The sequence below is a fragment of the Primulina eburnea genome, chromosome 3, assembly GCF_022965805.1.
Source record: "Primulina eburnea isolate SZY01 chromosome 3, ASM2296580v1, whole genome shotgun sequence".
Taxonomy (NCBI): Eukaryota; Viridiplantae; Streptophyta; class Magnoliopsida; order Lamiales; family Gesneriaceae; genus Primulina; species Primulina eburnea.
In genome coordinates this window covers 6,022,617-6,036,063 of record NC_133103.1, presented here as the reverse complement: position 1 = coordinate 6,036,063, position 13,447 = coordinate 6,022,617, and the positions used below count along the sequence as shown (strand labels likewise).

General features: G+C 33.3%; 1 protein-coding gene across 1 annotated transcript; it reads right to left on the bottom strand.

Annotated features, from left to right (window-relative positions):
- Nucleotides 1–10,087: 10,087 nt before the first annotated feature.
- On the bottom strand, nt 10,088–12,301 carry LOC140828108 (protein EXPRESSION OF TERPENOIDS 1-like). The gene is made up of 2 exons (XM_073191089.1): nt 11,079–12,301; nt 10,088–10,585 (listed from the first exon to the last, which is right to left on the bottom strand). The coding sequence occupies exons 1-2, from the start codon at nt 11,722–11,724 to the stop codon at nt 10,206–10,208; spliced, it is 1,026 nt and encodes a 341-aa protein (XP_073047190.1). The 5' UTR covers nt 11,725–12,301; the 3' UTR covers nt 10,088–10,205.
- Between the last annotated feature and the right edge of the window lie 1,146 nt (nt 12,302–13,447).

The window sequence follows — 13,447 nt, the reverse complement described above, 5'->3', positions numbered from 1 at the left end:
AATCGAATTTTTCGATTTCAATAGAGTGAGAGATCCTTTTGTCTTTTGAGTTATTAGGGACCCTAATTAGAATTTAGAAAAGTAAACAAATCATAAGGAGATATCATATATATTCAAATTTAAATTCACAAAGCGTTTGTGCTTATTAATTAATTTTTTTTTTTTTACAGAATACCTTTATCTACTTTTGAATATTGTCGGGATCATAAAGCATTTCAATGATATAAATGTTTATATTCTACTGTTAATAAACAGTTCTTAAAATTTTAATTAGTTTATGATTATTTAATTCGAATTTGAATTTGATGTGATAAATATAACTTTTGGATCCTCTATCTAGAGGTAAAGCCTCCGTGTGATATATACACTCTTTGAAACCTAATAACCAAATGTTAGATACATATAATGTAGAGTAGGTATCTTATGAGATAGTATCACGAATCTTTATCTGTGAAACGAGTCAATCCTACTGATATTCACAATAAAAAATAATATTCTTAATATAAAAAGTAATATTTTTTTATGAATGACCCAAATAAAAGATTTGTCTCACAAAATACGACTCGTGAGACCGTCTCACACAAATTTTTGCTTATAAAAAATGTCATACTCATGAAGTATGATTATTAATATTTATGTTGTGGGACGGACTAGAAAACCCTCCAAACCACAAAAAGGAAATTTTGGAGCTCACATTCACACAACTTGCGTACATGTATCCATTATATTGGCATCCTTAAATATTCGAAACTGCAAATAATTAAATAGGTTGTGATTAGATTAACGAGTTTCAGTCGTGTGAATTTAAACTTCATGATCCAAATATATTTTGCAACGAGATATTTACCTTGTAAATACCTGAACACAAAAATCATATATGTTTCACGTGTCTTTTGCCATACTGAAATCATGTGTTCAGGAAATGGATTAAATCATGAGTTTGAGACCTTATAAACCTCCTCTCCCAATATCAAAATAATAATAATAATAATAATAATAATAATAATAATAATAATAATAATAATAATAATAATGTGTTAATGAATTTAGTGAATATATAATATTTAAATAGTAGTTGTCCGTCTCACATTGAAAAACGTGTCAAAAATAGTCTTTTTTAATAGCTCCAAATTTGAGCTAAGGGTTCAAGCCTCAAATGGTATCAGAAGTTTTTAAAAAGAAGAATATGTTAATAGACTGTGTCTCGTTGAAATACACACGCGACCGGCCGGCTCGACCGGGTGTGGTGTGGTCTGGTCTGTTGACCAAATTAATCTTTTTAGACAAAATTTATTTGGAAAAACATTTTTTATTTTCAGAATAAAGACTGCACCCGTTTGGAAACAGTAGCTTATCACAGTTCGGTTCGGACCAAACAACGCGTCTGTCTGGATACAAACAGTGTGTCCGTCCAGAAAGTTGCGTTTGATCCAATGCGTCCATTGGCCTTTCATAGAAAGTTGCACTCCTTCTATGCAACTTGTGGACTACTACAAAAATCCCTCCCTCTGCATTGATCACACTTTTTCACTCTCGCATCTTCGCTGCATTCTCTTTCTTGTTTACAAAGCTTCAAAGTTCAGACATATTTCGTTTTGTGTTATCAAGAGTCATCGAGCTGCGTTCTCTTGATTCGAAGTCATTATATTTTGGAGACGATTTCCGACAACGTACAACACTGTTATACCGACAATTTCGTGTTGTGAACAAATAATACATTCTTACTTCGATTTACTGTTGTTCTGTTGCTGCACATTATTTCTATATAAGAGATCTAGAGTACTCACAGTAGTATCTGTTTAGAATTAAGTGATGGAGGCCACTATTGGGAAGCATGCTATTAATGATGAAAATTAGATGGTTGGGAGGTGGTGAGCCGCCATCAATAGATAACGCACACGAGTGTCGAAGGTGGGTTACCCCATGCCCGCTATCAAACCCCCACTTAACCACACATTATTTTCTATTGAATTAAATAACATAAAATACGATTGATAAAAAACAAACAAACATTAAAATAAAATTATATGTAAAAAGTTACTTTAATATAAAACACTAAGTTGGGACAATAACAACCCTCTCTACAATCAACCAACCTTTTTACAAAAAGCTGCAGCCATCTAAAAAGAAACCATCACTTTTTCTTCCCCATTTTATGCGATTTAAGTGGTGATCATACGAAATTAATAAAGAGCAATGAGGGGAGATGCGCTTTTGTTTCACGAGGGACAATAATTAATCATCTTTTACTTAAAGTAAATTATTAGTTTAATCCCTTGGTTTTCCACTAACAACCCACTCTCTATATTTCACTCCATTTTCAGAGTGAGTCTCATGTGAGACCGTCTCACGGATATTATTATGTGAGATAGGTCAACTCTACCCATATTCACAATAAAAAGTAATACTCTTAGCATAAAAAATTATATTTTTTCATGGATAACCCAAATGAGAGATCCGTCTCACAAATTCGACCCGTAAGACCGTCTCACACAAATTTTTGTCGCATTTTTAACTCCCTTGCTTTAAAGGACATTGTGTCCCCTCTCTTTTGACACCATTATCATCCCATTTTAATATGGGATTAAAATTTTTTGATAAATAAATATCTTCAAATGAGTGATTCGGGGGCAAGAGATCATATATACTAGTGGAGATGAAATTTATATTCTTTTTAAATTCAACTTAATCATGTGTACGCAATTTCAAATACATCTAAAATAAACGTGAAACAAATGATAAGAGATGTACAATGAGAATGTATCAAATCGATATTAGTATTAAAGTTGTCGACTAATTGTTTCCAATAAATAATGTAAATTTAATTGCAAACATATACTTATTGGTTATTAAAAAATATTGTTTGAAAATATAAATTTTAGACAGAGTTAAGAGGGTTTAGGTAGAAAGAGGAGAGTGTAGGGTACATGGGCTGACCCGAGCAGACCAACCAGGTCGGACATTTGCCTGACCAGTACAGGTTGGAGTCTTGATAACCTTCTCCATATCTTATTCTTCTTCTTTTAATGGGCCATATTCGCACAACTACATGCTTGACAGCTTTATTTTATATATATATATATATATATATATATATGTATATGTATATATATGTATATGTATATATATATGTATATGTATATATATATGTATGATTTCGATTGCAAGAGAAAAAAACTAGTGGCCAGGGCTTGAACAAGGAGATGGCTCCAATTTCAGTACTTCAATAAATTTTAAAAACATATAGTTTAGATAAAAATAAAAAATATATGTGATATCGTCTTTCATGTCACTTATTGCAGACAAATCTTCTATTTAATTCGATCTATGAAAAAATTTTGTTATTTTATGTTAAAAATACAACTTTTCATTACATGTATAAATCAAGTCGACCTGTCTTACAGATATCGATATGTGAGACCACATACTTACTGAGTTAATTATTTAATTATTATATGCAATAAATTAATAAATCCATAATACAATGCTTACACTCTATATACTCATACAATATATATACGTATGTATCATAAGGAATAAAATTTATGACTATTATTAAGGTTAAATATACATGCTTGTAAGAATGATTAGATATGAAATTATAATTATCAGATTGATGGGATTTGACTGGTGATATCTTGGAGTAGGAAAAATAAGTACAGACATGGAGATTCGAAAATCAAGAGGCGTGACACTTTTTTTATTTTTACTATTATATTTTCCTATTACCACCATTAATCATAACTTATATTCTGCAGCAGAGAAATGAAGAAGAGAAAGTAAAAAAGAAAACACAGTAATATTCCACCTGCCAAAAGAGATTAAAGTTCATCCATTTCGATTACATCAATTGATGAAGGCGTGCATAAATTTAAAAATGAATATGATCCAGATTTTTGTTACATAATGCAATATAATACTTAAATCACCAACCCAGTTCACGTAACTTAATATAGAAAAATAATCTTCAAATTTTAATAATTCCAGCAGATGATGCATATATTTTAATTCTTTGAACTCGTTCCCTTTCCGATAATTTCGAAAATGGGTGAGCCCTCCTCACTATTAAAGATTCCCTGGTTTTTTAGCTAGTCTTCGGCATGATGAATTTGCCAAAAAGTTTTCTTCATATTTTTCCACAAATATTCATGCAAGATTTTGATACCAAGTTTGAATTTTTTTGGGTTTTGCAGATCATGTATAAGCCCCTCCATGCATTAAAAATTTTAAAACTTGTATTGAAGTAATGATAGTCGTTCATAGTGCTATGTCCACTTATCCTCTGTCGTTCATTTGCAAAGGAGCTAGTGGGTCACAATATATATAGAATGCAGCATTGTCCAATTAGTGGCAGTTGCCTAAATCTTGATTCACAACTTTGTTTCAACTTAGCATGTCTACTCACCCGATAAGTTTTACTTACTATTTTCATTAATAATGTGAAAAATTATGGTCATTGCTTTGAGATTATTGGTGGATGAGATCCAACAACTCTATGATCTTGTTGAAAATTTCAGATTAACGATATCAAATGAACAGAGGTGGAGCTCTTTTGACACTGTTGCTGCCGTCTCCTACAAAGGCACTTCGAGCTCTCTTGCGAAGCTCGAATCCTCCCCGAAATCTGTACTTTAAACATCAAATAAATGGAATCAAACTCGTAGATCTCAATCGAACATAAAGTGATGAGACAACATAATACCAAACATAAAAGTTTGTGTTAAGACATGTTGTTAACCCAATTAATAATGTTACTTTTATCTCCGATTGATATATCAACATCATAAAATATATGATTTCAACTTCTCTTTCCGAAAAGGATTTGATATTTTTTAGAACTCTCTTTTTGGGAAGGTTTTGCTTGACTTCATTCAGTTTGGCCACTTTCTGGTATCGACCTACTTACAGGAAAGATGCACTTCACCATTCTTCAATGCTTTTGTTTGGCATTTTTTTACACAGAGATTCCACCCACACCCAGAGATTCCACCCACACCAAAAACTAAACCAGAAATCAAGTAAAAACACTGATTTTTTTCCTTGTAAAATGATGTGGTCAAGTTTATATCCTTCCAAGTGTGTATTTTGTGACCATTTTTCCAATACAGAAGGTTAAAGTATTCATCAGAGGTGGATAGAGTGAACGGAGATCGCTCTTTCCTACTTCGAACCCAAAAACATAAAAAAAAAATCTGCCAGTCGGTTCCCAAAGATTGAAAGCCAAAACAACGATTCACTGAAATAGTGAATACTCTCATGGTACGAGCTTTCTAAATTTAATTGTCCTAAAGGTTGGATAAAAAAAAATGGTTCCCCCATATAAAAAAATAAAGACAACGGTTTTTTACCGTATCAAGGCAAAGTAACTCATGTTATAATTCCACCGTTTTAAGACAGGAAACAACGCAGAGATATATCAACAAAAGAAATATTTAGAAACCAGTTAATTGCGCCTACGTTTCACAAATAAAGTAATGCCCCCTTCAAGTTCTCACAACGGTAGGGTAGATAATGAGTTTCCTCAATTGTGCATATATTTCACAAAAGCAATGTTTAGAAACCAGTTAAGAATTCCAACCGCTCAAAGCATCATACTGACGGAGATGTACACATATCAACCTCCAAAATTTTGCCTTTGAATAGCATACAAACAAGAACACTGCAGCCATGGAACAAGTAGCGATGGACTGCGTCCAGTAAAGTTAACAAGACTGACATACTAAGTTATTAGCAAAACCATCACGGTAATCATAAACTTGCCTAAAAAAGAAGAGTTTTTGAAGAAGCCATCGATGGTAGGACCTCCACTAAGCTCGATCAATAATCTTGACAAAATTTCTCAATTATTTCATTTGTTACCCATTTTTGACATCCACGTTCATGGGAATGACAAGTTCTACATTAACGGTCCTTTCACAATGCACCATTTGGAAAAAGGGGGTCCCAAATCAGGCAGCCCCTGGAGCCACCATTACAAGGTATTGATCAAGAACAGTTCACCCTACTAACAAATAGAACAGGTGAGAAGATAGTGCAAGTGTTCTTAATCCTAATAAGCACTAAAGACCTTCCAAATGGGACAAAAAGATTCCTCGTTCGTTTTCATGATACTAATGCTGTTACGCATGCATAATACAAGCTATACGAGTGGGAGACACAAGCACTCATTCTAATATCTAGGTAATTTGCTTCCCACTTCTCTTGATGAGACTTGTTTCAATAATAGATTCATGTGAAATAGATAGATGACATGAATCGATGAAAATCCCAGAAACTTAATTCAGTATGTGACATCCAACATTTGATGATAGAGATATTTATCTAGAATTTACCCAGAGAAAGTGATAGTTAAAAAGAAGAGAGAATCCAAATGCTGTAAGGATCAGGAAAAGGCCATCCTAAAAAATGAGAGTTGAAGATAATGTTTCAAATTTGTCAAAAAAAAAGGGGGCAGTGCTATTTTTAATTTTTCACATAGTGAAATCTTAGGTTTACACAACAACGACAACTATAGTAAATATTTTTCGCAACCGAGAGTATGCTCTTGTTATGCGCAGGATTCCAAGTTTTCCTACTCCGAGAAAGAAACACGGCACATCACAATGAGGCTCCCTAAAATAAGTTATCCCCTAGGCATCAAGTAAAAATGGCAGGTTCAACTGCACGGGCTTGGAAATATTAATGGAATCAATCAAGATCAACGCATTGGAACCCATTAAAGTAAGCATATTCAAAATGGCGCTGATTGACACAAATGCCGCACTAACACGAAAATGCACCTTGGAACATCAAAGAAAAGGACCGCTACTCCCATGATGAGTTTTAGAAAATAAGAGGCAGTTTTGTCGTATTGAGTAATCTCAACGTGATGCTCTGAAAAATTGAAATAGCCATAAAACAAAGAGAGTGAATCTTCCACCAAAAGCCGCCACACCCATCCCGTCCTCCCAAAAAGAAGTCATATGTAGTAGAAAAAGATCGAGCAATGGGAACTATTTTCAAGAATTTATCATCCTCAATCTAACTCCTTTGCTCTGACGTAAGGATAAAGAGCAACCATCTCCTTCACTTGATACTATTTGTGCCTTACTCGCAGAGCATTATTTCGTTAAACATTCTAGATTGGGTTATCTCCTAATCGATCATTCCAAGAGAATTGCAATGTTTGTTGATACATCAAAGGGCCTTTTTAAGAAAACTTTTATTGGGAGGCATTGGGCCTTGTCGGGTTTCTGTAGCATCTTTTTTTTTTAATTACTTTGGGCCTTCCTGTAAATCCTTCATGTAAATAGACTATTCATATTATGATTAAATAATATAGCCCGTAAGAAGTAATTTAAGAAGTCACAAAGAATTTCATCATTCGAAGTTTTCTAATAAAAACAAAACATTTTTATACAAGTCTCTGAAAAAACATAATTAAGTATAGACCTAACGAAGAGTCTGGTTAATTAGCCAACTTTATCTTGAACATCTTATAAGTTTTTAGATCCTAATTACAAAGTGTTTACATTAATTATTTTGAAATTAAGCTCTTATTAAAAATAAAATTCATATAGTCTTAACTCGAAAGAACTAACAAGAACTTATATTAACTTCTTTGAAAATATTATAAGATTATTTATTAAAAAAATGTTTATCTAGTACTTATGTATATCTCATAAATTCAAAAATTAAACATCTTACAAGATCCTGCCAAAAAAATATCTTTAGTACTACGAAATGCACATAATAAATGGTCTTATGCAAGTGGACTAAACAAACAATAGGTCGAAGCGTCAAAGGGAACAAGCATGTCTACGTTCACTAGCCTGGTCATCGTATCTCCGAGTTACAAAGTATCCAAGGGCGGAGACATCTTAAAAACCGCGCAGGCTTTTTAGTTTTTTATATCGAGATTTCGGTCCAAACTTGTGCGTAGCCCATTTAAAAAATAAAGATGCAAAAGTTATAGTTTCTGTACTTAGTCCAAGTATTTCAAGTAGAATAAAAAAAAAAGACAGGCAAGTTAAATTAAATTTTGGTTCAAGCATAAAGTTAATTGACATGTTTTATTTTGTATTTAAAAAAAATAGTCTCAAAAAATATATTTAGTATGAAGTTAATTGACATGCATTATTTGTATTGGTAAAAAAAAAAAAGAAGCTCGAGTAGTATTAAATTTATGGCTCCTTTACACTAAGTATCAACCCAATATTTATAATATATATATTATACATACTTCTTTGACTACACGTACGTATACATATCGTATGGGTTCGATTACAAGTGGTGTATATATATATATATATATATATATATATATATATATATATATATATATATATACTTCTTTGACTACACGTACGTATACATATCGTATGGGTTCGATTACAAGTGGTATATTAGGACCACATAAACAACCATGAAAGCAAACACCATAACTAAGCACGCGCCTGTGCCCCTAAACCACCCTATCTTCCCAGAAATTTCCACACCCTAGAACCCTAGTCTAGGATCGGTTGGCCTTTTTCTTCGTCAATACCCGAATTTAATTCAACCCCTATTTCTTTTAATAAAAAAAAAGAAAGAAAGAAAAATAAGATGTCAATCCTCATAAGGTGCATGTTGACACATGATCTCGCCAAAGGAACCTTTTGATCGAAACATTTGAGAAATGAAATACTCTCAAAAACATGTCTTATCGCATTCAAATTTTCTGAAATACACACACATCATATATATATATATATAGCATGCATCATATATAGTAGCCATCCAACCAAATATTTATTATAATTAATTGATTTAATAAGCTCTACTTTGATCCAACCACTTCATTTGATGAATGAGATTTATTTCACATTAAAGTCCCTATATAAAAAAGAATAGCGCTGGAGTCACTGCTTGATTCAGTCTCCCAGTTTGAGTGTATTCATGAAAAAAAATTCAACTAAAACACCAACACGTAGAAGATCAACTAACAACAAGAAAAGATCGAGAATATATTGTACGTATCATATATACACAAAAACTAGAGGAAGTATAAGATATAAACGTGTTGTGTTCTTAATTTCTTGTCTCAACTCCTCAAGAACCGAGTAGACCATATCTTAAAAGATCATGGTACTTTTTCTAAGGTACAGTGATTCAAATAATAGTAACTTCTCAATTTTTCTGTGTCCTACACATGGTACAATATCTTGAAGGCCCATAAAAAAAAGTAACTTTAATCTTGCCATATCATATGTACCTTGATATTTACTTCCATCACCATTTATGATATATATCATCACATGCATATATAGTTGCATAAACACTAAACTTCAACATTTGATTACAATATAAACTATGAGATTAGCATGCATATATATATATATATATATATATATATATATATATATATATATATATATTATAACAGATGATACACAGAATCGATTGTTTCGGATGAAAATTGAAAAGTTGTCTAAGGAGAATACTGAATTTCGTTGCACTCTATATTGGGGAATGAATTATCAAAAAGTGGTATTTGCAAACGAATGGAAAACTAGCAATGCATAGGATCGCCCACACTGTATGAATAAATTATTATTGCCACTCATTTAAAAGAAATTACAGGCGTCATGTCATGACAAGATATAACCTAGACATACAAACTTCTTGTATACTTTTACTATTTTTACAATGTAACGCAAATAAATATATAAGATAACTAATCGTGTACCCTAGAATTTATTATTATTTGACAAGACATTGACCAATTGAAGAAAATGGCAAGCAGCATAGAATTCGAAGACAAACAAGAAAGCAGATAGGTGAGAAAAAACCCCAAGGTAGGGAAATGGCCGGTAACATAGATTTATGAACCAAATTAAATAGAACATGCAAAATGAATAAATCTTCATGCCGCAAAAAATGCAAAACAAAATATTTAAACCAAGAGAATAAGGGGAAAAAAACTAATATTTAGGTTTAATACTAACACAAACATGTTTCTTGAAATTCCAAAAAAAAAAAAAGTAGCAAACATCCCAATGGCATTCTCCACTGATCCATTTACTCAAAACACTACTCACATTTAATTTAACAGATGTTAAAATGAGAGTAAAATATAAAGGATAATATATATCCACTTGAACTTGAATAGAAGAAGCACTCTAAGGTGAGAATAAATCTCTCAGCCAAAAACCCTTTTCAAAAGCTTATCAGATACAAGTTAATTTTTAAGGCCTTGGCGGTGGGAAGAATTGCGTACCAGCCATGAAAGCGCTAAGAGGAGCCGGGTAAATGGAGGGGTCAAGCATCGTAAAATTAAGTTGGCTGGTGGTGGCTGTAGTGGCGGCCGAGGTGGTGGCTGACGCAGCTGCGATGAAATCTAGAGGTTGCTGTGAAACTCCGCAGCCGGAAGAGCTCTCCCCGCCACCTCCAGGGTACCGGCTTTCGAGTCCTTGATCATATAGAATTCCCTTGAAGACATGGCCTCCGATGCTTACAGCAGTCTGATAAGCCAAATGTTCCTCCGCGTCATCCATTGCACTAACTCTCACGCAGCGGAAAACTGCTGGAGAATTAACTTCTGGTGGAAACTGTCCCAAATCAAACCCTAATCACAGACCAAGAAAGTATAAATAAGAAAAAAAAATTCTTCCAGACACAGCTTTAAAAAACAGAAATTCTGAATAAAGAATCAATTAAATTTTCTGCTGTAGTAGTTCCTTTAGAAATTTTCACGTCAGTTTTACTCGGTAACAGTAAAAAGAAAGTGAAAGTTAAAACGAGTGGTTGGACGATATGGAGGTTAGAGTTCATCGCACGTAAATGATACATATGAATATATATTTATTGATATTATGATCATCATCAAATTGCAGTTAATATCGTTGTTGAATGACCTAATAGTGTAGGACTGTTTTGCATTTCTTTGCTGTCCCGCAGATTTGGTAAGTATTACAGTTCTTGAATGAACATTACCTCAAATCGTTCGACACCATTAACATACAACTCAAGAATTCAAATCCATATGATCATTACTGGCCCCTCTTGTTTCAAAGATCCGAATTTTCTTTAATGACTATTTGTAGTTACGACAGCACTACCTGATGTGGTAACAGGCAAACGTGTAGTTGAAGCAAGAATCGAAGATCCACCTCCACCAGTACCTCCTCCTCCGCCTGAATTCTCTCTCAGCCGCTTTGTATTCTCCCCTCTGATCGTCAACTGCTGCTGTTCCTGCTGCATAGCGGAGATCTGTTGCTGCCTCTCGCGGCGTTTAGCGGCGGGAACCCACGTGCTTTTTACATGTGTCTGGCACGGCAAGCCGCGGCTCTTGCAGCAGGTCCTGCATCTCGAATGCGTGCAATCTTTCTTAGCTTGGTTCCCGCAATCTTGACAGTTTATTCCCTCGTTTGCACCTCTACCTTGCCTTGCCATCCTAAACCCTGACGCTGATCTGAAACTATTACTCGTAGAATCATCACCAATATTACTTCCGAATATGATACTGTTCCTTCCGATGCTACTACTACTTGGCCCAACCGAAAAGCACACATCTTGAAAATTGTGGTGCTGATTTTGCTGCTGCTGAACTCTCTGTTGATGCAGTTGATGACACTGTTGCCATATCTCGAAACCCTTGTTATAGATCTCTTCGTTCTTGAACAGAAACGAGCTATTGTTATTAGTATCTGTTTGTTGCTGGTCTTGTTCTTGGTCCTTACCTCCTAGTGAGAAAAACCCAGACATTTCGCAACCCAACAAGCTAAATCTAAGCTCAAGTTTGAAAAAAAATCCATAGCCAGCAAGAACAAGACCTCAAGCTAAAAGGGCGGAAAAGGGGTTATTGTTACCCCAGAAAAAAACCAAGAAACTCGGTGTTTCCGGGTGGGTTGAGTGGTAAATTCGCAATTTATGTAATCACAGCGATAAAAGTTTATACTAGGAAGCATGGGGCGAAAGATGCGACTGACACGCTGTGTGTGTTTTGTGTGTGATTTTTTGGGGGGTTGGTTCTCTGATTGCAGCCTTTTTTCAGAACCAAAATTAAGGAATTCTTCTAGGGTAAGAGTGAGTGCATAGGAAAGGAGAAACAGATAAAAGAAACTCTTTGATAGCGGCCTCCAGAGAGTGCTGGATTAAATTCTTTTGTCTTTCTTCTTTTTTGATGCATTAACTAAACAGCCCTGCAAACGCCGCCATTAGCCACCTCCTCTGCAACCTCAATTTAAGGCATCCTTGTTTCTCTCTCACGCCAGGACTCACTCTGTGTTTCTCTCTCACGCAGGACTGACTGTGTGGTGAATCTTGAATGGGACTGCCACTGTGCTTTATTTTATTTCTTCTTTTTTTCCTTCCCAGAAGAAAATCTTGGCCACTTCCTATACAGTTCTCTCAGTTTGCAATGAAGGAAAGATTCAATCCCAGCCCTTGCATGTTCATCAAAGAGCCCATCATTCACCCACGTGTCATTGCATCAGCTTTTGCTTATTCGTCCCTTCACCGTAAAACACGCTCGCCCTTTTTCCCTCGTTGACCAATTATTTTTTTAGACATATTCGATTTAAAGAAATGTGCAATTAAGCACTTTTAATCAAAATTGAACGGTTTTTCTCGAATTTGATGGTAAATAATTATTTTAAATTTTTGATACGATAATTCGAACACCAAACTTCTAAAGTTGATGACTTTTATAGTACTACTCAGGCAACAAAATAAAAAGAACCCATAAAAATCATTTTGAATGTATTGATAATATTATGTGTTATACAAGTTAATTTGTAATTAAACAAAGTTTTTTCACTCAATACATAAAAATAATAACAATTTAATTGTTTCGGCATGCAACATACAATTATAGCAAATATGATATCAAAAAGGGGCAAATTATTGGAGTATATGGTCAGCATCTTTTTATCATGTGGTAGAAAATATAATGTAAAAATCTTTAAGAATATTTGATAATCATTAACATATATATACTAAGGCATATCATAAGTACATCGATAAATATGTAATGACTCGATTAATTAATAATTTTGCTAAATAATTTTTTTAAGCTCGACTTGGCTGGTGTACAAGTAATAATTTCGATAAATTAATAAGATAATAATTTGTTGTGAAACTCATATATAAAACTATGGTATAGTCAAAATCATAAATTAATAATTTTCTAAAATTACAAGTATAACTATGAAATTTTAATAAAAAATAATGCTACTGTTGTTTTTTTTTCATGAAATTTAATTTTATTTTTGTTTTTTTCTTTGTTTAATTTATTTGATTAATCAATATAATAAATATTATTTAATTATTAAAATAAATGAATATCACTTCCTTATTTTATAAATATATATATATATATATATTATATATATATATATATATATATATATATCTGTGTGTGTGTGTGTGTGTGTGTGAACAATGAATTATTTTATATAATAATCTAAAATATGATACAAACATTGAT